This window comes from Eleutherodactylus coqui, chromosome 2, assembly GCF_035609145.1.
Source record: "Eleutherodactylus coqui strain aEleCoq1 chromosome 2, aEleCoq1.hap1, whole genome shotgun sequence".
Taxonomy (NCBI): Eukaryota; Metazoa; Chordata; class Amphibia; order Anura; family Eleutherodactylidae; genus Eleutherodactylus; species Eleutherodactylus coqui.
The window spans coordinates 319,065,737-319,091,719 of record NC_089838.1 but is presented as its reverse complement, the minus strand read 5'-3'; the positions used below and the strand labels follow the sequence as shown (position 1 = coordinate 319,091,719).

The 25,983-nt window shown below is 41.3% G+C and overlaps 1 protein-coding gene across 1 annotated transcript in view; it reads right to left on the bottom strand.

Moving 5' to 3' along the window:
• Positions 1–502: 502 nt before the first annotated feature.
• Positions 503–25,983, bottom strand: part of LOC136610273 (venom factor-like) — a 183,690-nt gene continuing 158,209 nt past the window's right edge. Inside the window, exons 32-40 of the mRNA XM_066589505.1 lie at positions 23,147–23,195; positions 17,226–17,313; positions 16,974–17,063; positions 8,522–8,627; positions 5,451–5,540; positions 4,752–4,835; positions 3,379–3,462; positions 1,072–1,207; positions 503–635 (exon numbers count right to left, since the gene is read on the bottom strand). Coding sequence (XP_066445602.1) covers positions 503–635; positions 1,072–1,207; positions 3,379–3,462; positions 4,752–4,835; positions 5,451–5,540; positions 8,522–8,627; positions 16,974–17,063; positions 17,226–17,313; positions 23,147–23,195 — 860 coding nt within the window. The remainder of the gene's footprint in view (positions 636–1,071; positions 1,208–3,378; positions 3,463–4,751; positions 4,836–5,450; positions 5,541–8,521; positions 8,628–16,973; positions 17,064–17,225; positions 17,314–23,146; positions 23,196–25,983) is intronic.

Here is a 25,983-nt window from a genome sequence, read left to right as displayed (position 1 = left end):
GGTTCACGGATGGGATCTCCATTTACTCAGCTCTACACATCATTTTTTGCACATCCACTTTAGTACTGTTTTTTTGGTCATCATCTCATGTTGATATCCTTTTTTGTATATGAATTTTCACATTTGGGGTTTGATATGTACAGTACTTATTGATTACTGAGATGTCATGAGATTATGGAATCATGCAATAGGGTAATCTTTGGGATTTGTTTCATCATTTCTTTGTCTCTTTTACTAGTTTTTAATTACAATATAGATATTTTTATTCATTTTATGGTGTGATGTTTTTAGTATTTGGTGGCCGAATTTCTTTTAACGGCTAGTAAGATGGTCAATGGGTTTCTATTTACCTGCATGTGGATGTGTATAGGAGAATGCAGTTTATGAATGATATAATATGTAACATGAAATCATTGGACACAAAGAACCTTTATTGATGTACTAATTCTAAGCATTTACATAGAGAATGTTAAAATAGATGGAAGGGTCTGAAATCAAGTTTTCAGCAAAGGAACGGCAAATCATCTGAAAAGTCGGATAAACCATTACAGAGTGGACGGTACTCCGGTTTCTGACATTCCCGGACATTTGGCCACATCTCAATCCAAGTGTCCTTAGTTATCATGTAGGAAAATCTGTAGCGGAACCAAATGGGTAAAATTATCAACAAGTCCATAATATTTTGGTGAAGACATTAATGGGGTTTTACCACCAAATACATTTATCCTCTAACCACAGTATAGGGACTAAATGTCTGATCGCTGGGAGGTCCAACAGCCCCTGAATACGCCATGTGCACATGCCCACTGCTCCAGCAGACATTTATCCCCTATCTTATAACATGACGTTTCTTTAAACCACTTCTAGTGTTTTTTGATTCCATAATGAATTTTTAATTAAGATTTTTATGTTTTTCTAGAATAAGGTTGTGTATGTGGTACAGGCATATTTGATATGGTACACAAGCAGATGTTAGGCTATTAGGCAAGTCCTATGTCTGGACAGGATTACTGCTCTCATGTTTCCCAATTTCCATATCTTTAATCCACACTTTTATTTACTGTCACTTACCCAGATCCAATGTCCCACAGATCTTTGTACACTCCCCAGGTCAGGTAGTCTCGGCCAATCTCCAATTTTAAGGCTTTGTTACACTTGGCATGACTGATAAAATTGCGCTTCTGATTAACAACACCCACATCCGTACCTGGAAATGGAGGATTGGAATATAAAAGAGATATATTTAAGCAAGATGGCCTAAAAGGCACGGCACAGGGATATAATCCTTATGTATAAGACACAAGACTTATTGATGAAGACCTACTACTTTTGTGTACAATTCTGTGGGAAAGAACACATCTGGAACTTCTGAGACTAAATATCCACTTAGAGCGGGGCATGGTTGCATGCCTTGAGCACGGAAAAATTACAGTAAAATATGCTGATCACGCGCAAAAAAGACTCATCCATAGCACAAATACGTTGATGAGATTTCAATAATTCTCATCTATATGGTGCGAGAAAAATCTGAATTAATAAACACTGAGTTTTAAAGGAAACCTGTCATGAGATTTGAACCCTGTAAACTCAGTTTAGGGTCTCACAGGTCAGGGAGTATGGGGGGGGGCGCTGTTTATGGGAGAGTGCACACAGAGCAGACTGAAGAGTCACGCTGCTGGCCAATGCGGACATCAAGTGGAAACATCACAGTAATGGGGCGCCCCGTGAGTATAGAACAGCTCTCCACGGACTCCCCATTCCATGACCTTCGTTTATGGGGCTTAAAGCTCATAACAGGTTCCCTTTAAGTGTGCTTTCACATGGGATGAAGTTAGTCCGCGCGAACATTACTGTCTCCCAATGTTATCCCTCTGAGGCTTGAATTCTCCACCTGTTAACATCTGTGCATCTTCAATTCAAAACTGCAAGATAGATTCCATTCCGAAGTGGAAAAGCTCTGTCACTAAGGGGTTAAGGACGTCTTGTGGAATTGTTCTTGCAGATTTCTAATATACAGGAGATATAATTCCGCACCTAAATTGTATGGCAAACAACTCAAGAAATTCCGCAGAACGCATTCTGCAGTTATAAACGCAACAACATCAGCTCCTGCGCTGCGTGCCGCGGTCTATTCCGGCCCGTTTGAAAGCAGCATGCCAATTGTTAGCTGAAGATCCCACTACGGATTTGACCCTCTGCAATGCAAGGAGTGAAATCTGCTGCAAATTCACACCAAAAATCCACAAAAAACCTGTAATTGATTTTGCCACCGTGGTTCCTTGCTGTCTACACATACCCTTAAAAACCCCTAAAACATTCATAAAAAAGGTAAAAACCATGAGGCAACATGCGGACGGGGGTCCAAGTCTCATGCCCTGGGAGGATTAGCATCCTGCAGACACTTCCACATGTTGTATTGTAATGTTTCTTGACAGCAACAGTTTTGTAGGCTGCGCTGTATTTTATCCACACAACAGCCTTAAAGGGGTTGTCCCGCGGCAGCAAGTGGGGTTATACACTTCTGTATGGCCATATTAATGCACTTTGTAATGTACATTGTGCATTAATTATGAGCCATACAGAAGTTATAAGAAGTTATTCACTTGCCTGCTCCGTTGCTAGCGTCCTCGTTTCCATGGAGCCGCCTAATTTTCAGCGTCTAATGGCCAAATTAGACGCGCTTGCGCAGTCCGGGTCTTCTTCTTTTCTCAATGGGGCCGCTCGTGCTGGATGCCGGCTCCGTGTAGCTCCGCCCCGTCACGTGCCGATTCCAGCCAATCAGGAGGCTGGAATCGGCAATGGACCGCACAGAAGAGCTGCGGTCCACCGAGGGAGAAGATCCCGGCGGCCATCTTCAACCGGTAAGTAAGAAGTCACCGGAGCGCGGGGATTCAGGTAAGCGCTGTGCGGATTTTTTTTTAGGTCCCTGCATCGGGTTTGTCTCGTGCCGAACGGGGGGGCTGTTGAAAAAAAAAAAAACACGTTTCGGCGCGGGACAACCCCTTTAATTATCGAATGTACCTTTTCTGCGTGTATGAGCGATGGAAGCTATCTGCACTCCTCACACGGATACATCATCGTATAGCACAGTTATGTAAACGTATTTTCCTATCCTTATGAATTTCTAAGTTCTGCATGTGCAGAAAACTCCTGAACAGAACGACCCGCGGATCTATAATTGTGCGGTCTCCATCGCAGCCAAAACAAGAGGCCACTAACTTTTATTACAGCACTGTAGGGATAGAAGAAAGGGGCAACATGAAGGCCTCCACTTCTAAGATGAGGGATTTGGGTGTCATGGTCATGTTTATGTAACTCATGGTATATACAAAAACAGATCTACCAATAGATGAATTAAATGCACAATGTGGAACTTACCTTCCTTAATGACTTCTGTAATTGTCATGACATAGCTGTCAAAGTTCTCACCCTTCTCGATGGCGTTCAGTGTCATCTTATAGACTGTAAATGACATACATTTAATGACTGAATAACATTTTATGAATTTTGTATCATATATTTGTGCCACATGAGGTATGTCTAACGCTTAGGTTAATATTTACGACCAATTTGTAGATTGCATCTAAAACAAACCATTAGGGTTGTGCCATATTGGCATCTCCTCTTCTTTCCCCTGCAGTGGCTGCTGCAACGCAGATGTAGCTTTCCCCAGCAAAATCGTCTGTTTAGTGGGAGCACTGAGAGTAGGACGCATGGCGTTCTGGACTCTTATAGTTTTGAATAATGCCTGTTTTGTGCATACAGCTCCTATGCAGACCTGTGAGTGCTCCCTCACACAGGAGTTTTGTACAGCGCTTAGCACTGTCTTTTCAGCGCTGCGCTAAATGCTATACAACACTTCCATTCATTTCAATGGGGCTGTTCACACAAGCATCAAAATGCAGCGTCTTCAACGCTGGGCTTTGACAACGATGCATGTTCTATTTTTGGCCGTTTTCAGTTGTAAGCCGCCCATTGAAATAAATGGGCAGAGGTTCCAGCGCTGCTGAAAACACGGCACAACTTGATACCGCCTTTTTGACAGCGCTAGGTGAGTATTGTTTCTCTTCAGCTTCCTTTTCTTCACAGCCAAAACACTAGCAAAACACATGCCAGCGCTGCTATTACAAGCTGCATACCCCCTGTGTATCTCATCATGCAGTCTTACTACCTTTCATCTGTGCCCCACTTTTAAGTGTATGCTAGCAAAAAGTAGGTGATAAGTAAAAATGGGTGTAGCTATAGGGCAAGCACAGACAGCAGTCGAATCTGGGTCTTAGCGAGGGGGCATAAATACAACCTACCACTCAAGAGGACTTCAATATTTTTTTATATTAGGACCCAAGAGCTTCAGTTTATGTCTCCAGGTGAAAGAGAATGTGACCACAAGATCACACTAGACCAGGTTCGGCTTTCATGTGGTGCACAACATGGAACTGCATGACAGTCAGTACTTTTTTGTAGAAAATACCCATAACGCACCATATTCCTATAAACATTGACATGCTGTAGTTGTTCCCTGCAGTACCTCTTCTGGGACAAGAAAACATGAGCAGAGAACCCCTTGTAGAGAAGATGGTGTTTAAAGATTTTTTTAAAAATCATCAAAAGTTAAATTTTTCAAGTATTAAGTCAATTTATGTGAAAACAAAAATTCCTAAAAAATAACAATATTTTCATAAATCTGCAGTGAAGTTTTAATGTCAGAATACATATGAAACCATATGAAAAGAACATCATAGTGATCTCACCGTAATCCACTCCAGGTTCACAAGCCTTATTTAATCGGACCTCAGCATCCACTTCTTCTAACTGTTGCTGCATAAAGCAATTCGCTGCAAAATTAAAAGAAACCTCAATGGACTCTTTGCCATTTAGTAAGAAAATCAATGTAAAAATTTAAATTTAAGTAATTCGATTATGAAAATTTATATTTCAAATTCTAAACAAAATCCTCCATATAGGAAAGGAATGAATAAGGAAAAAAGTTAGGATGTCTACACTGCGTCAACTAATTAGGGTCCTTTAAGATGGGACGATTGTTGGGTGCTGAAGCGCCTGACACTTGTCCCAGCGATTATCGCTAATGTGCTTCCACACAGGAGTGATAATTGCGCAGTGAATGGAGGCGGAGCGAAGCAAAGATCGCTTCCAGTGATACACAACTGCCCACTTACACCGGCCAATCATCATTTGATTTTTCTGCCAGCAGAAACTAAATGACAAACGATGAGTGAACGATAAGCATTCGGCGTTCAGTCTCTGGCAGCGTTTACACTGAACGATTAGCATTCAGATTCGCACGATCTAGTGAAAATCTGAGGACAATATTTCCCTGTTAAAGGGCCCTTTACTCTTTTAACAAAATATGCATGTTAGAGAGTCTCACCATTTGGTAAAACCGTTGATCCCATAAAACGAGTCTACATTATTATTAAATGCTCTTTTACCTTCTGCACAGCGACACACATCTCCTTGGCAGATCTTGCCCAGAAGTTTGCTGCCTTCTTCCACATGGTAGAATTTAGTGCAACGGTTTTCTGTTGGGTCGAAAAAAAGTGATAAACATAAAAGCACTACTTCCAGTGCATGAAGATTACTTCTTATAGAGTTGATTGGTGACTGAGATTAAACTTAATAAGACCCCCCCCCCTCCCTTCTACCTAACCCCTTACCCCCCCTTACCCACTTCCGCAATATATAACTCTTTCATTTCAATATTTTTTCAATTGTTAAACAGATAAAAGAAGTGACAATGTTAGCATCTCTTGGAAATGTACATGCTCAATAACCATTTTAACTACCTTTTTTAATTGCTTACTCCATGTATGTCATATTTCCTTAAATTCTTAATAAAGAAAGTAATTACAAAAAACCTAATAAGACCATGTTAATAGGCTTTTTTCACTATAAGACTGTATTCAAAAAGGTGAGTGCAATGTTCTGAAGTTCTGTGAAAACTGACTATTTTACCTGATTTCTCGGCAATGTTCATGCATATACAATACGCTTTTATAAATGTAATCCGTTTCTTTCTTTTTTTTATGCTCCCATAGACAATAAGTATTAGTAATAGTAAGTAGGTGTCACACAAAAATAGGACATTCAACAATTTTTCTAACTAGAACTATGCAGATTTAGTGCACAATTTTCTGAATCTTTAGATGCAGAAATATTCCTCACGTGATTACTCAATATTCCTCCTTATCGGTGAGTTTTACGGAAGGCTGGATGCTGGAGCCAATCATAATGAAGGTGGTTACTCTTCCTGCCCACCCCTATGAGTAAACAGAACAGGAGGTCCCACTTCCCCACTGCTAGGGCTCTAGAGGTGCAAACTTTGTATATACAGGGGGTATGTGTGAAGGAAAGAGGGGATTGAGCGCCATCTCAGCAGTGGCATGTACAGTGCATACTGCAGCCACCTGGTCCCCACACTCAGTCAGAGTCTCTGTTAGCTAGGCAGGATTTTCACATATTAGAACTGGGTAAATGTGCGGGCAACTGTGGCATTAGTTCATTTCTTATACTAACTGGTCACTTCTGTCAATGTAAGAAATAAACTGATGCAAAAGGCACTTTATACATTTACCCAGCCCTAGTTGAATCTTTCTCATCTTTCCCACTCCCTCCTGGGAAGTCTGCTCAGGAAGCAAGGCTGATGGCATTCGCTGAAGCATGTAAACTGGTTAAATCTCTTTCTTGTCCATTTTACAGGAACCAGCCCCTAAGGGTGAATAAGAGGAGTGACAGTCCGGAGGAAAGGTAAACACCTGTGACTCCCCCAAATGCTCTACTTCACGATTTCACATTTCAGCCATGGACCAACACAATAATGAAAGGAGGTAATGTGTTGTGCAGTGTCTTCTGCTTAGATTGCCCAAGGGATCAACAATGCTGCAACCAGGTTTGTGCAGCGATGCATAGCTTGCACCCAACAAACCCAGACAAAGTTGCCAAAGTACCTTCTCATTCTTAATCCAAGGCCAGACTACCCATTTGAGCGACTGCAGATTGACTACATACAGTTACCTAAGGTAAGTGTTTAGATGTTTGTGTTGGTTTGCATAGACCTCTTCTCAGGTTAGCTGGAAGCTTGTAAAAAAATGCAAAAACTAAGGCTAAAAAATTGTTGGACAAAATAATTTGTACATATGGCGTACCAGAAGTCATAGAAAGTAATAGAGGTACACATTTAATTAGCCCTATACTCAGTAAGAACCATACCTAATAGAAACACCAAGCTGTCCCCTTATAAGGTCCTGTTTGGTAAAGCCTCTGTAAAAGGCCTATATTTTCCTCAGCAGTTGCAGGCATTGCATGGAGGCCTCACATCTTATGCAATGGAGCTACACAAGAAATTAGCCACTCAGATATGTGTTCTCTTTAATTACAGAGCCTAATTCCAAATTGGGGTCACACAAACTACTTTCAGGAGACTGGGTGGTCCTCAAAAGGCATGTGAGAAAAACCCTGGAGCCTAGATTTGATAGACTGTACCAGATACAGCTCACAAAGGCTACTTCAGTTAAACTGGAAGGAGAAGACACCTGGATACACACCAGTCACTGCAAGAAATTGTTGACCCCTGAACGTGAATGCTTCAAAAGTCTGTTTGAGATTGGAACAATAAGTTTGTGAAACACCATGAAGTTATTGTTGATGTGTTTCAGACAGTTCAAAAACTTAGGAACTGTTGGCCATGTACACATATTCCTGTAGCCTCAGAAACAACGCCATACGTGGCCATACCTCTAAATCAAGGGGAATTTTATCAATTAGTTAAGGATGCATCTGACTTCACTGAAGTTAATGGTAGGAACCAAGATGTTACTAATTGTAACATCTTATATATATAACCTATATATAGCTTTTTTACTAAAACAATATGGGAAGGGAAGTGAAAGGCCAGGAAAAATATACAGCTAATGAATACAATTGAGAACCTTGCTATTAGAAGTGCAAAGAAAGAACAAAAACAAAAAATTCAGAAGGAAAGTAGAAGATCAAGAGACACTGATCACAAACTAACATGTGTCTACACAAATGCACAGAGCATGGGAAACAAACAAGGAGAATTAGAGCTCCAAACACAGGAAGAGAAATATGATGTCATAGGCATCACGGAAACATGGTGGAATGATACTCATGATTGGAATACAAGGCTTGAAGGATACAGCTTATTTCTAAGAAACAGACCTAATAGAAGAGGAGGAAGTGTTGCATTGTATGTTAGAAAAGCAGGATCATAACTGAAGGCTCAGGTGTCCAAGTGCAAAGGTATCTCTCTTGTTTTATTTCAGCCCCCAGAAGTAAAGTAGATCTTGCATCTGATGATAATGAAATGACTCTGTTGACCCTGACCCAGTCTACATACGTAGGCGAATGTAAGCTACATGAAGCAGGAAGGTTGGCTTATACTGTATGGTTTGTTGATTTAACAGTATATTGCCATCCATAGTCATCAGAAAACTAGATGTTTTCTTTTATCTTTGGCAGTTTATTAAATCTATAAAGTTACCTGGTGAATAATAGTCGTAGATTTTGACAGATCCAGGTTGGGAAAGTCCCGTATTTAAATATTTGTTAAGATTAAACTTCAAACATTGCTGCTCGGTGTGAGAAACCTGCATAAATAAAAAATAAAATTGAACATTTCATATATAAACAAATAATTAGTTAGAGGTTCCTAAAAGAAGGTGAGCCTCCCCAGACTCCTGTAGGCTTTTGTCCAATCCACAATTAACTTTGAGTTCACTGAGTCTTGGATGTTAAATATGGGTGGGGGTGGTGTTAAGAGAAGGGGAATGGCTTAGATTTTTCTGAGGAGGAATTTGATGGCCAAACTTTATGATGACAGGGGTGGTGAGGGTGTTATGACAGCATCTCATTCCCATAACTGCACCATAAGCAAGGCTCAACCTCCCAGAGAGAGGCGATCTGATGAAAATTAAAGCTACTTTCTAGTTCAAGGGACAAATTTTTCCAAGGACCAGAGGATGGGAGTATTATTACCTGTCACTCTTCTTTACTGCAGTACTGCCAAAGATCTGCTGGTTCTCAGCACCCCTCTCTGGCCTTAATGATGGCCACATTTCTCTACTCACTATCTACTGATAGATGAAGAGCAGCATGCCAGGGGATTTCTTCAAATATTCAATGTTTTATTAGGCCCAACAAGACAACGTTTCGACCCAACCACAACTGGTCTTTGTCAAGTCCTGGACTTGACAAAGACCGGTTGTGGTTGGGTCGAAATGTTGTCTTGTTGGGCATAATAAAGCATTGAATATTTGTATTGAATATTTGTTTCGACCCAACCACAACGGGTCTTTGTCAAGTCCTGGACTTGACAAAGACCCGTTGTGGTTGGGTCGAAATGTTGTCTTGTTGGGCATAATAAAGCATTGAATATTTGTATTGAATATTTGTTTCGACCCAACCACAACGGGTCTTTGTCAAGTCCTGGACTTGACAAAGACCCGTTGTGGTTGGGTCGAAATGTTGTCTTGTTGGGCATAATAAAGCATTGAATATTTGTATTGAATATTTGTTTCGACCCAACCACAACGGGTCTTTGTCAAGTCCTGGACTTGACAAAGACCTGTTGTGGTTGGGTCGAAATGTTGTCTTGTTGGGCATAATAAAGCATTGAATATTTGAAGAAATTCCCTGGCGTGCTGCTCTTCATCTATCAGTTGATTGTATACTATACTGATCCAGGATCCAGGATCGGTTAGGAGCGGGCACCATTTCTCTAGGATTGTCCTCCCTTGCAACTTAAGGTACTGTGTGTGCTGTGATCAACCTCGCTATGATATCTCTACTCACTATCTAATACACATTGTGCATTGGTAGTCAGATACTTCATCCTGCTTTCTGGATTGGACAACACTGACTGCTCACGTGAGCAGTGCTGGCCAGTCACAGAGCAGGTGTAGTGCATTGGTTCTGTAAGACAGTACCAAAGCCCAGTGTGCATTGCTTTATTCAGAAAAGTGTACAACCATCTTGGGAAACCAAGGATGGGCCTGAAGAACCAACAGATCAACAGAACTATAAGAAAGGAAAACATCCCAGGTATGCCATGATCTGGTTCTACTTTGGAGTCACAGTGTTGTAAGCCAAGGAGACATATATCGGAGTCAGTAAAGCCAAAAGGTCGGTAACAGTAGGTATCTTTTGTACTACAGAGGAGCAGGCAGGTTGCTTAGTCAAGCCAGAGGTCAGTAACGGTAAGTATCTGTTGCAGTACAAATGAGCAGTCAGGTTGTGTAGTCATAGGAATGCCAGAGGTTGGTAACAGTAGGTATCAATTCGGTTGCTTAGGAGCAGGCAGGTGGTGGAGCATGACTATGGGCTGTGAGGCACAATGATCATGCAATGATGCAGTGAAAGAGCTGGGATTTTTTAGTATATCTAATCAATAGCAGGGCGGAGCCAGACAGGGAAACAGGATCAGGAGTCCAGAAAAAAGGCTAAGGTCCAGCAAAAGAGCTGTCCAGGTGTCTGTAAAGCTCAGCAGGGAGAGCTGAGTCCTGACAGTTTCTAAGATGGCCTCTGGACATCCCATGGATTGATTTTTCCGGGGACCTCCTGTGGAACTCCCCCGTGAGACTTGGAACATGCACATTCTGGAACGACTCCCAGGAATTTTCTTCTGACCCATACCCCTCCCACTGCACAAAATATTGTAGTTAGCCTTTGTGCACTCTAGAATCCAGAATTTTATCCACTAAAACTTCTTCCCCTTAGACCCTCACCGGTGGGGGAGGGGGCTGGTTTATTCCTGGGAAAGCTTTTTGTGGCACATAATGTTAAGTCACCAGAAATGCAATCTAAAGCTTTCGCTCACGACCTAAAGGTTGCAGATTTAATCCCCACATGGTTCAGGTAGTCCGTTCAAGGTTGACTCAGCCTTTGACGGACATGACAAAGAAGGGTTGTTTCCCTTCTAAATGGTCCTCAAGGGCATTGCAATCTTTTCATGCCTTAAAGAGATGTTTTGTGATGGCTCCAGTTCCACTGCAACCAAACTCATCCATCCTTTCGTGGTGGAGGTTGATGCCTCAAAAGTTGGAGTTGATGTGGTGTTTTTGCAGGGAACTAGTATGTTGCAACATCTTTGCCCCTCTGCATTTTTTTCACGTAAATTTGCTGCTACTGAGCAAAATTATGATATTGGTGACCGATCTGTTGGCAATTAAGTGGGCTTATGAGAAGTGGCGCCATCTCCTCGAATCAGCTTGGCATAAGGTGACTCTTTTTAAGGATCACAAAAAACGGATCTACTTAGAGTCAGCCAAAAGACATAACCTGAGACAGGTGCAGTGGTCTCTATTTTTTTCATATTTTGACTTTATGGTTACATATCATCTTGGTAGTAGAAATATTAAGGTCAATGCTCTTTCAGATGAACCTCCTGCACCAGAGTTGAGCGATCGTACTCTTCCGAGCTTGATGCTCGTTAGAGTATTAGCATACTCGATGGTGCTCGCTACTCGAGCAAGCATCACGCCGTGTTCGACCCCACCCCAAATTTTTGCCCCTCCCCTCTGTGACGTGTCAGTTTTGGCCCCTCCCCTCTGCGACGCGCGCGAGAGAGAGAGACCGAGACCCGGCGGCCCACATACAAAAATGCTCGAGTCTCCCATGGTAGTCAATGGGGTTCGTTACTTGAGTAGAGCTCTCGAATTTTACGAAAAGCTCGACTGGAATAACGAGGACCCGAGCATTTGGGTGCTTGCTAATCTCTATCCAGCACACATTCTTTCTGAGGGGGTTGTGGTGTCAGCAATTTCACTGGATTTGGAGGAACATGTCCATAAAGCACAGGATTTAGCCTTGTCAAGTATTCCAGTGGGAAAGCTTTTTGTCCCTGTTCATCTGACACTGCAGGTGCTGTTCAAACTACATAGTGCTGTGTTAGCTGGTCATTGAGGAATTAATGATACCTGAAAATTACTCACAAAAATTTGTTGGTGGCCGTCATTACGACGAGATGTAATTAGTTTTGTCTCTTCTTGTGAGGTTTGTGCCAGAACAAAATCGCTTCATAATCCTCCTGCTGGGAGGTTGATGACTTTGCCTATACCTGTGAAACCTTGGACTCACTTGTCTATCGATTTTATTGTAGATTTGCCGCCTTCTGAGGGTAACACTATCATGTGGATGGTGATTGATCAGTTTTGCAAAATTTGTCATTTTTGGGCTCTTTACAGTCTTCTTAATGCTAAAACCTTGGCTAGATTGTTCATTACTCATATTGTGAGATTGCACAGGTTAGCAGCAAATATCATCTTCTATCGATCCTGGAGTCCAGTTTGTTTCCAGATTCCAGTATTTTGCTTGCTCTCAGTTGGGAATTCAGCTCTTTTTTACTCGGCATATCATCCAGAGACTAATGGCCAGATAGAGAAATGTAACCAAAGTCTAAAACAATACTTGCAGTGTTATGTCTCAGAGAATCAGAAGGACTGGTCATGGTTTTTGCCTTTAGCTGAATTTTCTTTGAACAATTGGTCGTTGAAATCTATGGGGACGTCACGTTTCTTTTGTAATTTCGGGTTCTATCTATGTTTTGGTCTCTTTTCTAAAAAGGTCTCGGAGATACTAGAGGAGAATGAGTTCTTTAACATCGAGGGGGTTTAGAAAAAGCTTCAGAAGAATCTTCAAAGGACAGTTCAAATTTCAAGCAGGTGGCTGATAAAAAGCATTCTGAGCGGACGGATTTCTTGGTGGGAGACTTGAATTGGTTGTCGATTTAAAATATAAAACTCAAACAACAGTCCTTCAAGTTAGGTCGACAATTTATCGGTCCTTTCAAAATCATTGAAAAAATTAATCCTGTATCGTTTTGTTTGGAGATTCCCAGCTCTATGAGAATGACTAATGTGTTTCACACATATCTTTTTAAAAAGTTTGTTGATTCAGGAAATGTTTCATCTGTTTTCTGGTTGATGGAGATATTTCATTTGAGATAAGTCGCATAGTGGACTCTCGTCGAGTTAGAAAATCTCTCCAGTATTTAGTGCATCGGTGTAGTTATGGTCCTGAGGAGAAGACATGGGTACCAGCTGCAGATGTCCATGCGGACCAGCTTATAATAAATTTTCATAGACTGAATCCAAATTGCCTTTTTCCTAAGGGTCCTGGGGACCCTTCTAAAAGGGGAGGTGCTGTTGCAGCAGCTCTGGGATAGCTTCCCTGCTAGATAATCTGGTGCAGGTTTTTTAAGTGTGTTTTTGTCTTCTGGCTCTGGTGGGAGTGGTATTAGAGGAGACATGCTTCATCTCACCTGTGGGTATTTTGTCAGAGCGATTTAGCCTGGCCTGGTGCTTGTCTTGGGTGCAGTTTATTTTCAGTCATCCGATGGCTGTGGAGGAAGCCAGAAGCTTGGAGCTGGTTCTATTGTTTACCTCTGACTACACAAAGTTAAGTACAAAAGCTTATTTTTATTCCATTTTGTTTTCCATGTTATTCAACTATTCCTCATTGGATTAACTAGTGGCCGAGGTATGAGGTCAGGTTCGTCCTTGTCAGATCGGGTCATCTGCTGGTTAAGCAGGTCCCGTGCCTGGATTAGTTTATTAGGGAGAGTTTATTTCTTTTATGCAGTTGTCATTATTTTGTACTTATTGGTGTGCAGTAGCTCAGTGTTTTCAGTATCCAGTGTGTCCTGTGCAGACCTGACATAACCTTTGCATAAAACCGAAAAGGCCTGATAAATTTGTGGCCCAATTTCAGAGAGGGCAAATGCATCTTCAGATTTCTGATGGATAGCCAAACCTGATCACTAACCTGGAAGGCAGGAGCTTTGTGGTATCTATCTGCTGCCCCTTTACAATGTGCCTGGGCTTCTCATAGAATCTCCTTTCCTGGGTTTCCTGCAACATAGTTAGCCTCTGAGCAATTGTAGGAGTGGTAGTAAATAAATACCAGGTGAAGCCCAGAGTTAAGAAAAATAGGACTCTGAGATGTGAAATTGTGTTTAGAGTTATTATAGGCAAATTCTACTGTTGACAAGTTTCTTACCAAATCATCCTGGAGGTAAGAAATGAAACAGCAGAGATATTGTTTGAGTCTGGTTGGTCCTTTCAGTCTGGCCATTGGACTGGGGATGAAAGGCGGAAAACAAATTGATAGTAATCCCTAAGGCAGTAGAGAAGCTTTTCCAAAATCTAAAGGTAAATTGCACACCTCTATCCGAAACTACATTATCAGAAATGGTGTGTAGTCTAAAAATCTCCTTGATCATCAATGCCACATTTTGTTCAGCAGTGGGAATCTCTTTGGTGGGAATAAGATGGGCAGTTTTTGTGAGTCGGCCCACCACAACAAGGATGCTTGATAAAGGGGTCCCAGCAGAGCCCTGAAACGCATTGCACAGCAACTTTACATTTACCTGTCAACTTTATTTGTCAAAATTTGTGTATATATGTCCTTTGGAAAAAATAAATCTTCTGTTAGAAGATTTGAGGAAATCCTCCATTTCTCATTGGGAAAGCCTCTGCTTTGTTCTGCCACTTGATGTTTTAAGGAGGTCTCAAGGACAGGAACCTTCCACAGAAGTGAGTCTCTTTGCACATGTGCCTTTCATATTGGTTCGTATTAGCGTGGGATTCATTGTTTCTCTTCATATACACAACAAGGATGGCAGTCATTTCTTTTCAAGGAGGGAGACCCACAATAAAATGCTTTGATATTGATCCCCAAGGCCTGTATGGGACTGGAAGTGGTTGAAGAAGTTCTAATGGAAGAGATCGTGGTGTCTTGTATCATGCACACCTTACATAGAAGGCAATATATTTTTTCACATCCTTCTTACAATTAGGCCACCAGAAAGAATGAAGCAATAGTTCAAGAGTCTTTGTTACTCCAAGATAACCTGCAAGTTTAGAATAATGGAGAAGTTTAAGAATTTCAAGTCGAATAGAAACAGGGACATAGAGTCTGTTTCCCTGCATCCAAAACCCCTCCTTAAAAGAGGTGCGGGTCCTTAGAAGGATGATTGAAAAAGATGTCATTTTGGTATCCTTCTTTGAATTTTGTAAAGAATTCTTTTGAGTCAAGTATTCCAGGGAAATTTTGGGGAGACAAAGTGGTACAGTCTATAATGGACCCCTCCTCTGGTTCAGCCAGGATCCTGGACAAGGTATCGGCCTTGCCCTTTCAAGAATCAGGGCTATAAGAGATGGGAAAATTAAATCTGGAGAAGAATAAGGCCCAACATGCTTGTATTGCTGATCGTCTTTTAGCTGTGTGGATAAATTCTAGATTTTTGTGGTCAGTAAGGACAATTGCAGGATGATTGGCACCTTCTAAAAGATGTCTCTATTCAGAGTAGGTAATTTTAATGGCAAACAGTTCTTCATTTACATTGTCATAGTTTCTTTCAGCAGGGGACATGATATGCGACAAAAATGCCCATGGGTGTGGTTGCATCCTGTCTCCGACTCGTTGAGACAAGACGTCTCTCACAGCAGAATTAGAGGCATCGACTTCCACAGCAAAGGGTAAATCTGGATTTGACGGAACTCACTACAGAACAGTTTTTCAGTTTGACTCATTTTAAATGATCTTTGGCCCACAGAAGATGATGGCATTTCTGGATTGTGTTGGTATATGACTACTTCTCTGTATGATACAGCTTTAATTTGGAAATGTATATTGCACGGCAAATTGTGCTCACAGAGAATGATCTCTGGAAGTATTCCTGGGTTCATGCAGTGATTTGTATTACAGAATCATATCTGTTTTTAATGCATTGATGCCTAAGAGTCGTAGATCTCCAGCATCCAATATTGACTGTCAGCCTTGTGCACATGAATTTTCTCCAGATTCTCTAAATCTTTTGAATATATTTTGTACTGTAGATGGTGGGATATTCAGAGTTTTGAAAGATTTACATTGAGAAACATTTTCTGAAATTGGTGAATCTCTGATCAGCTTTGCTTCTGAAAGACTCTGTCTCTCTAAAATGCTCTTTTTATACCGTCATGTGCAGTAGAAAAATGAAACTCTAATGGTTTTTCACTAGTACAATTTACTTTACCAGCCTTAACCCTGTCCAAACTTTTTTGAGATGCGGTGATACCATCAATTTCTAAATAAGTAAATTTTTTAAAAAATGAAATGGAAATAGGTCTCACTTTCAACTTCTGATCTATGTCCTTTTGTGAATAATGCATTCTTTTTTCTTACGTGTATTTAAATTTCACAATGGTGTCCCAACTCTTTGGGAATTGGTGTTGCACTTGTGAAGGCCCATTTACACAGAATGATGATAGCCTCAAGAACAAAGCAGCTGAGCGAATTTTGAGTAATCAGCTGGTATGGCTGAGAGCTCCGAGTGGGATATCAGCTGAAAGACTAGTATCAGCCAATCCTGCTGAGAACTCCGCATGTGGTGCTGATAAGAGCCATCACTGACTTTTAGCTTGGCTGTGCGTTTAGACACAGTGATTATTGCTCAAAAGATGGCTTTTGAGCAAATTTTAAGAGATAATCGTTGTGTCTAAATGGACCTTTATGGTTGGGTGTAGATCTTTTAAGCACATAATGATGCACATTCTTCCCCCTTCCTTCCTCTTCTCCTAGTATGTCCCAGTCCAGGTGACCATGTCAAAGACAGAAAACTGCCTACAAATGACACATCAATACTGGTGATACCATGCTTCTTCCATCCTCTTTCTCAACATCCCTTTGAGGAGGTACATCTTAGCCAACATGTGAAGAGAAAATGTTAAAATGTCCACAGTCTGCACTTGCTCCACCATTAGAATTATACTACCAATATTCAGGCCAACACTGCAGCCTCAGTTGCCAAACGTCCTTACTTATGACCAGAGCTCTTGAGAGCTCCAATCACATTTCCTACCTCCCGTGGTCCGAAAACTATTGAAGATAGGGGAATCTCTTAAGTTTGTCCCTAAGCAGGTTTGTAAGATAGATAAATTTAATTTACTTCTCACCCGATCCAGATAGATTATCAGAGATCCTTTATCAAATGCTCCCTTGTTTATCTCATAGTGAGAGATGTACCGGTTCACTCCTTTCTTAAGCTGGAGAAGATAATGTTCTGGTTAAGACAACAATGTACTAGTATTGATCTATAAGCCACAATCTTCTTCAAGAAATATTCGCTTTTTATCTGTACTACTCAATCTACATGAAAAAATGTGAAGATCTGCTACAATGCATGCTCTATATCCTTCTTTACTCACCTTATTGAGATCTTTTTCATCTGGGGAGAATCCAGTCATCATGGAAACATCAATGATGGACATGGTAGCATCCACAGGTTTGCGATGTCTGAGAATATCCCAAGCATTTGTTAACCCACAGGTTTGGAAATATAGATCAGTTTGATGCCATCACTAACTTTAATGTTAATATCCAGCATATAGTATCTAACATTATAGGTTTGGTATTAAGATGTCATTATTACTCTTTCTATGTAGCAAAAGGTTTGTGGGTGACCTGTCAAGACTGGACCACAACATTGAAATCAAAAAGGTTGTCAATGTAATCAATGAGGTGGCAGTGATCATGCTATCCTTGAATTTTGGATAACAAGGGGAGGAAGACCAGTGAAGACTCGGACCTCAAGGCTGGATTATAGAAAGGCAGGTTTTAATAGACTCAGAAAGATGGTAGGAAGGATCCAATGGCTGGATGTTCTTTAGGATGGAAATGTCGAAGAAGGTTGGGAAAAATTGCAAAATGAGACTCTGGAAGCACAATTGTTAACAATCCCTAAAAGTAGGAAGAATGGGAAGCATCTAAAGAGACCAGTATGGATGAACACAGAACTTACACACATGCTAAAAAGGAAGAAAAATCTGTTTATCAAATGAAAAGAGGGGGGAATATCTAAAGAATATAATTTGGTTTACAGAAACTGTAGGGCAAGTGTCAGAAAAGCTAATAATGAATTGAGACTTGCAATAGAGGCCAAAAGCAATAAAAAAAGGATTTTGGGGGTATGTCAAAAGCAAAAAAAGTCAAAGTTGCTCTGGGCTGTTAACAGAATGGGAATGGTGATTTGTTTAACCCCTTAAAGCTACAGGGCATATAGTTACATCTTGCAGATTCGAGGTATGTGTGGAGGGGGATCGCGGGTCGATCCCGCTCCATACAGTGCAGATGCCGGCTCCTTATTACAGCTGAATTCTGCCTGCATTAAGCCGCACCGCTCATTGGGGCTATTAACCCTTTAAATCCCTCGACCAATGTACTGGAGTGACATACAGCCCTGTGAAATGAGATTGCGGGTTGGCGTGTTGTTGTCATGGCAGCTGAGGGCCTTTTAAAAAAAAAAGCCCCAAGACTGCCCCTGCAGAGTGCCTATCAAGTCAAGCCTGTGTCATGGCTTGATAGAATGCCTGTCAGATGGCAATATGATATAATGCCATGTCATTACATCATACTGCAGGAGAGATCAAAGCTTCGCAAGTTCTTCTCCCCTCTGGGGACTAAAAAAGAAAAGTAAGAATAAGATTTAAAATGATTTACTAATTATTTAAAAAATAAGTAAAACAGTAGAACCTCAACTAACGTCATTAATCTGTCCGGAAGCAATGGACTTTAGTAGAAATCAATTAGAGATGAGCGAGCGTACTCTGTTTGGGTGTTTTTGCACTCGAGCACCGCTTTTTCCGAGTAACTGACTACTCGGACGAAAAGATTCGGGGGGCGCCGGGGGTGAGCGGGGGTTACAGAGGGAAGTGGGGGGGGGGAGAGAGAGCGCTCCCCCCCCTGTTCCTCACTGGCAGAATTTAGGTTTTTTCCATTTTACTCCAATTAGAATTTTTAAAAAGTTTTTCAGTACATTTTATGGTACATTAAATAGCACCATTGAAAAATACAACTCGTCCCGCAAAAAAACAAAACCTCGGACATCTACGTTGAAGGATAAATAAAAGTTTTGATTTTTAAAGGCTTCGTTACACAGGCGGAGGTCCGCACGCATCAGCGGCGATCTGCGGAAAAACGTTCGCACTGCAGATATCCACACCTGTAAAAAAAAAAGCCATATGGGTGGCAATGGAGATGGTCATGCGGATTTTCGTCCGCAGGCAGTGCAGGCGTTTTTCCGCACGGATCGACCTCCTTAAAAGGGGGAAGTAAAAAACGAAAAATGTAAAAAAAACAAGGCTGCCTCCTTAAGGCTCCTTCACATTGGCAAAAGTGATATCGCCACAAGATAATTAAGGCTAACTTGGGTCTTTTCTTCCCGCAATATTTGAGCGTCACCACTGTTTTTTCAGCAAAAGCATCAGCGCCACTTATGATTTTCTCGCTCTTTTTTTCACATGATTTTGCCATGATTTTTTATCACAAAAGTCAATAGGACTTTGTAATTTTAAAAACACATCACCTCAGGAAAATTGTAAGTTCGTGCTTAGCAATGCGATAAAAAGGAGTCTCCATAGGAAAACATGGGAGATAATAAAAAAAAAAAAGCAAAACGCAGAAAGATAGGACATGCCGTGATTTTGTTTTTTTGCAACATCGCATGAGTGAAAACATCTCAGATGTAAAGGAAACCATTCAAAATCATTGGTTTCATAATTCTGCATTTTTGCTCACTCTAACATCGTGCGAAAATCGCGCTATTTTCTCGCCAGTGTGAAGACACCTTTAAGGGGTTAAAACATCAAATGATGTTGAGAAAGCTGAACTTTTAAAGTCCAATTTTGTATCTGCTTTCTCTCAGAAACTAGATATAACATCAACTGAACTTCTCTGTGCTATTAAAGGAATGCAGGCTATCGATTAGGTCTCAAGGTCCAGATGAATTACATCCTAGGATACTGATGGAAGCAGTGGAGGTAATTGCTGAACCACTCGCTGTAATCTTTGAAAATTCATGGAGAGCAGGAGAGAACAGGAGAAGTCCCAGAAGACAGGAAAAAGCAAATGTTGTCACTATTTTTAAAAAAGGGAAGAAGATGGATCCAGGAAACTACAAGTCTGTGAGCCTGACTTCTATACCGAGGAAGATCTTTGAAGAAATTATTAAACAGCATGTATGCAGTACTTTGATAAAAATGGAGTAATTAAACAGAGCCAGCATGGGTTTGTAACAAACACTTCATGCCAGACAAATCTAATTTTCTTCTATGAAAGAATCACCGACTGGCTTGATCAGCGAAATGCGGTAGATATATTATATCTTTCATTTAGTAAAGCATTTGACAAAGTATCTTATACCATACTTATTGAAAAAATGACCAAATATGGGATTGACAAGGCAACTGTTAGGTGGATTCACAACTGGCTGAGTGATCGTACTCAAGGAGTGGTCATAAATGGCTGCACATCAAATTGGAAGAATGGGTCAAGCGCAGTACCACAAGGCTTTGTCTTAGGCCAACAGTGTTCAACATTTTTATAACTCATCTGGAGGAGGAAATTGAGGGGAAAATGGAGATGACTCAAAGCTAGGGGGATAGCTAACACTAGAGAAGAGAGATTCAAAAAGATCTAGACAAGCTCGAACGGTAGATGATGTCTAACAGAATCGTATTTAACAGGAAGAAATGTAAGGTCCTACATATGGGCAAGAAAAATGAAAAAAGCACATACAGGATGGGAGGAATTGAGCTAAACACATGTGAAAAAGACTTGGTTATACGAATAGATCACAGACTAAACATGAGTCAACAATGTGATGCAGCAGCAAGTCAAACACAATTCTGGGATGTATTAAGAGAAGCATAGAGTCTAGATCATGTGAAGTAATTATCCCCCCTCTACTCTTCCTTAGTCTGATCTTATCTAGAATACTGTGCCCAGTTCTGGGCATCCCAATTTTAGAAAGATAATCGTGAAACTGGAGCAAGTTCAGAGAAGAGTTACCAAGATGGTGAGCAGTATGCAAATCATGTTCTATGAGGAACAGTTAAAGGATCTGGGAATGTTTAGCTTGCAGAAGAAAAGGCTGAGAGGAGACTTAATAGTGGTCTACAAATATCTGAAGGATTGTCACAGTGCAGAGGGATCAGCCCTATTCTCATTTGCACAAGGACTGACTAGAAGCAATGGGATGAAACTGAAAATGAGAAGACACAAATTAGATATTAGAAAAAAAAAATTGAGAGTGATCAATGAGTAGAACAGGATGCCAAGGGAAGTGTTGAGTTCTCCTTCAATGAAAGTGTTCAAACAGAGGCTGGAAAGATATCTGTCTGGGATGATTTAGTGATCCTGAACTGAGCAGGGGGTTGGACCCGATGACCCTGGAGCTCCCTTCCAGCTCCACAATTCAATGATTCTATGAAATGCAAAACTTATGCGCTGTCTGAGTTGCTCAGCACCATTTATTGCAAGGAGAATGGAATTCAAATGGTGCAGAAATGTCCACTTGTATCTAATCACTAACAATACACACAGACTGACTTCAAAATTTTAGGTCTTAACCCATTAAGGACCAGGCGTGGTAAATATACTGCACATGGTCCTGGGCTTAAAGCACCGCTAATAGTAAAATTACAGTGGCATTTTAGGCCTCTTGCCTCTGCAATCAATCAGAGGCAGGAATGGGTTATCGGCTGTTAATTACAGCTGATAACCCAAGGAGGAAGCAGGAGGGGTTTTTAATACTTCCTGCCTTTTCCTTCCTTGAGTACACAGTGCTCAATGAGCACTGTGTACTAGAAAGTGAAAGTAACATGTAACTTTCACTATAGGAGCCCGGGGGGTCATGTGACCGCCTGGGTTCCCAGCTACAGCAGAGCTGGAGGGTCATACTAGACCCTGGCCAGCTCTGCCAGTAACTAATGTCACTACAGAGGTTGCTTTTCCCTGTAACTGGGGCTCCTATAGATGCCCCAGCTACAGTGGGAAAGAGTGTCAAATAAAAAAATAAATTTAAAAAAATGAATGTCTCCCAGAGGTCTTGTATGATGTCATGGGGGACATACATGGTAAATAAAACATGATTACATACACAAATAAAACATTACAGAATAAAACAATATATACTTAAAAAACAAAATAACACAAAACCGTTGCCGTATGCGCCCTGTAAACCAAAACCATACATACTATATAGCAAAACATTCAAAACAAGTAAAGAAACCCATTCCCATACTTTATTTTAGCATAAATATACTAAATAAAAAAATAACTATAAATGTTAAACAAAAATCATTTTTTTAGCATTTTACCCCCAATTAAACTAAACATGCAAAAAAAAGTCAGTGAAAAAGATATTTAAAAAAAAAAGAAAAATCGCCATATATGTCACTAAAAAAAACACAGTAAAAATAATTTTGGTAGCTAAAGGAAACAAAATAGGGCAGTAAAACTACCACATGGGTAAAATCCCTCAAAAGTGTCTGGTCCTTAACGTACAAAACAGCCTGGTCCTTAAGGGGTTAAACATGTCATGTGTCACACCCAAGCATTTGGAATGGTAAGGGAATATCTGGTCAGAGGTCTGGATTAATTTTAATGTTTTAGTGTGGGGTCTCAAATAATTTTGGAGTTTAGTCTAGAATCAAACTTAATTTTAGGGTCTAGTTTAAAATATTAACCCTTCGCAATCAAATTTTGGATTCAGGGTTTTCCTAGGGGGCTTTCTCTTTCTGCCATTATACAATGGCACCATCTGCTGGCTATGGCCAGTACTGCGGTATGTGACATGCTAGAGAGGCCCCCGACAACAGAGTGGCCAGTAATCTACAGTAAGAATACCCTGCCGGACGTCTTCTGACATCGGATCTATACAGCCTTCAATCAGAATGTCTTACGACATCAGACAGTGGGTTGGAAATGGTTAAAGGCAAGTGTAGTGTGAGGCACTGCCCAGAGCTAAGCAAGGAATGAAGAGTGATAAGTAAATAAAGGGGTGTGGTCAGGAAACCAAACTTTTTTTGCTCTGCTCTGGGGTGTGATAAATCTTTGGGTCTGGTTTGGGGTCCGAATATATTTTTGTGTGAAGTCTGGGGTGAATACATATTTTGGGTGGTGAGTGATTGAGACAGGATCTATTGTTTCATTTCTAGCACAGTGTAGCCATAGGTTTCTGCATTTGAAGTATTGTTGTAAGTATAGGTCTTTTATCTTCTGTAAAATAACTAAAATCAACTGACAGATATATAAAATAGTAAAGACCTGTTAAGCATTAAAGACAAACCTGAAGCAGATGTTGATAGACATTGTCTCCAAAACATCCCGTTTACGTACTAGATGAAAATATAGAAGCGCATTATAATCACATATTAAAAATACACCTATATCATATACAATATATCATTGACATTCTTCAACATTTACTATAACTATCGCAGGATATAGAGTCATAGAATGCTAGATTTGGAAGGGACCTCCAGGGTCATTGGGTCCAACCCCCAGCTCAATGCAGGATCACAGACAGATGTCTGTCCAGCCTCTGTTTAAAGACTTCCATTGAAGGAAAACTCACCGCCTCCTGTGACAACCTGCTCCACTCATTGATCCCCCTCACAGTCTAATATCTAATCTGAGTCTCCTTCCTTTCAGTTTCATCTCAATGCTTGTAGTCTTTTCTTGTGCAAATGCGAATAGGGCTGATCCCTCTGCACTGTGATAGCCCTTCAAATATTTGTAGGCAGCTATTAAGTCTCCTCTCAGCCTTCTTTTTTTGCAAGCTAGCCATTCCCCGATCCTTCAACTATTCCTGAAGACATGATTTGCAGACCGTTCACCATCCTGATAGCTCTTCTCTGAACTTTCTTCTTTAGATATTCCCCCCTCTTTCAAGTTGGTAAAGACATTTTATTTTTTTGCATGTATGCAAGTTCTGTGTACATCAATCCAGGTCTCTTTTAAATGCTTCCTATTCTTCCTTCTTTTAGGGATTGTTAACGATTGTGCTTTGAGAAACTCATTTCACATTATTTACCAACCTTCTTGAACATTTGTGTCCCTGAGAACATCCAGCCATTGGATCCTCCTGCTATCTTTGAATCCATTAATATCTGCCCTTCTGAAATCTAACCTTGAGGTCAGAGTTTTCTCTGGTCTCCTCCCATTGTTATTCAAAATTCAAGGATAGCACGATCATTGCCTCCTAAGGTCCCAGCCACCGTTACTTCCTCAACCATTCCCTCCCTGTTGGTAAGAATTAGGTCCAAGATAGCAGATCCCCTTGTTTTCTCTTCTTCTTTTGGAAGATAAAGTTGCCAACAAGAGAGAATAAGAAGTTATTGGACCCATTACGTTTGGCTCAGAGATTCCTAAATGTCTGGATAGTTAAAATCTCCCGTGATCACTATGTTGTGCTTTTTTGAGAACTTGACCATCTGATGTAGAAAGAGTTCATCCATAACTTCTGCTTGTCCAGGGGGCCTATAATAAAAACCTACAATAGTGTCCTTTGTTGTTCTCTCCCTATATTCTTACCCAAACAGTTTCTACAGAACCCCCATGCTCTGAAGCTTGATCTCTGTGGAGATGTATGCTTTTCTAACATACAATGCAATACCTCCCCCTCTTTTATAAGGTATGTTGCACATAAAAAGCTTGTATTCTTTATGCCTTGTATTCCAATCATGTGTATCATCCTACCAAGTTTCTGTTATGCCTATACCATCTTCCTGTGTTAGGAAGATGGTATAGGCATAACAGAAATATCATTAGTTGGGCTGATGTTCTCATTCAAGCTATATGACCAGACTGCATTTTAAAAAGTATTTGATCATCAACATTAGTGAGCATACTCGCTAAGGCAAACTACTAGAGATGAGCGAGCACCAAAATGCTCGGGTGCTCGTTACTCGGAACGAACTTTTCGCGATGCTCGAGGGTTCGTTTCGAATAACGAACCCCATTGAAGTCAATGGGCGACTCGAGCATTTTTGTATTTCGCCGATGCTCGCTAAGGTTTCCTTGTGTGAAAATCTGGGCAATTCAAGAAAGTGATGGGAACGACACAGCAATGGACAGGGCAGGCGAGGGGCTACATGTTGGGCTGCATCTCAAGTTCACAGGTCCCACTATTAAGCCACAATAGCGGCAAGAGTGGGCCCCCCCCCCTCCCAAAAACTTTTACTTCTGAAAAGCCCTCATTAGCAATGCATACCTTAGCTAAGCACCACACTACCTCCAACAAAGCACAATCACTGCCTGCATGACACTGCACTGCCACTTCTCCTGGGTTACATGCTGCCCAACCGCCCCCCCTCCCCCCCACAGCGCACACCAAAGTGTCCCTGCGCAGCCTTCAGCTGCCCTAATGCCTCACCACCCTCATGTCTATTTAGAAGTGCGTCTGCCATGAGGAGGAACCGCAGGCACACACTGCAGAGGTTGGCACGGCTAGGCAGCGACCCTCTTTAAGAGTGGCGGGGCGATAGCCCACAATGCTGTACAGAAGCAATGAGAAATAGAATCCTGTGCCACCGCCATCAGGAGCTGCACACGTGGGCATAGCAATGGGGAACCTATGTGTCACACACTATTCATTCTGTCAAGGTGTCTCTGCATGCCCCAGTCAGACCGGGCTTTTTAATTCATAGACACAGGCAGGTACAACTCCCTATTGTGAAGTCCCTGTCGACCGACAGCATGGGTGGCTTCCTGGAACCCACCGGCGGTACATAAAAATATCCCATTGCAGTGCCCAACACAGCTGAGGTAGTAATGTCGTGCTTAATGCAGGTGGGCTTCGGCCCACACTGCATGCCCCAGTCAGACTGGGGTTCTTTACAAGTGGAAACAGATGCATTTATAATTCCCTGTGGACCCACAGCAGGGGTGGGTGCCAGGAAGCCACCGGCGGTACATAGAAATATCCCATTGCATTGCCCAACACAGCTGAGGTAGTAATGTCGTGCTTAATGCAGGTGGGCTTCGGCCCACACTGCATGCCCCAGTCAGACTGGGGTTCTTTACAAGTGGACACATGTAGGTTAAACTCCGTGTGCACCTACAGCATGGGTGGCTCCCTGGAACCCACCGGCAGTACATAAAAATATCCCATTGCAGTGCCCA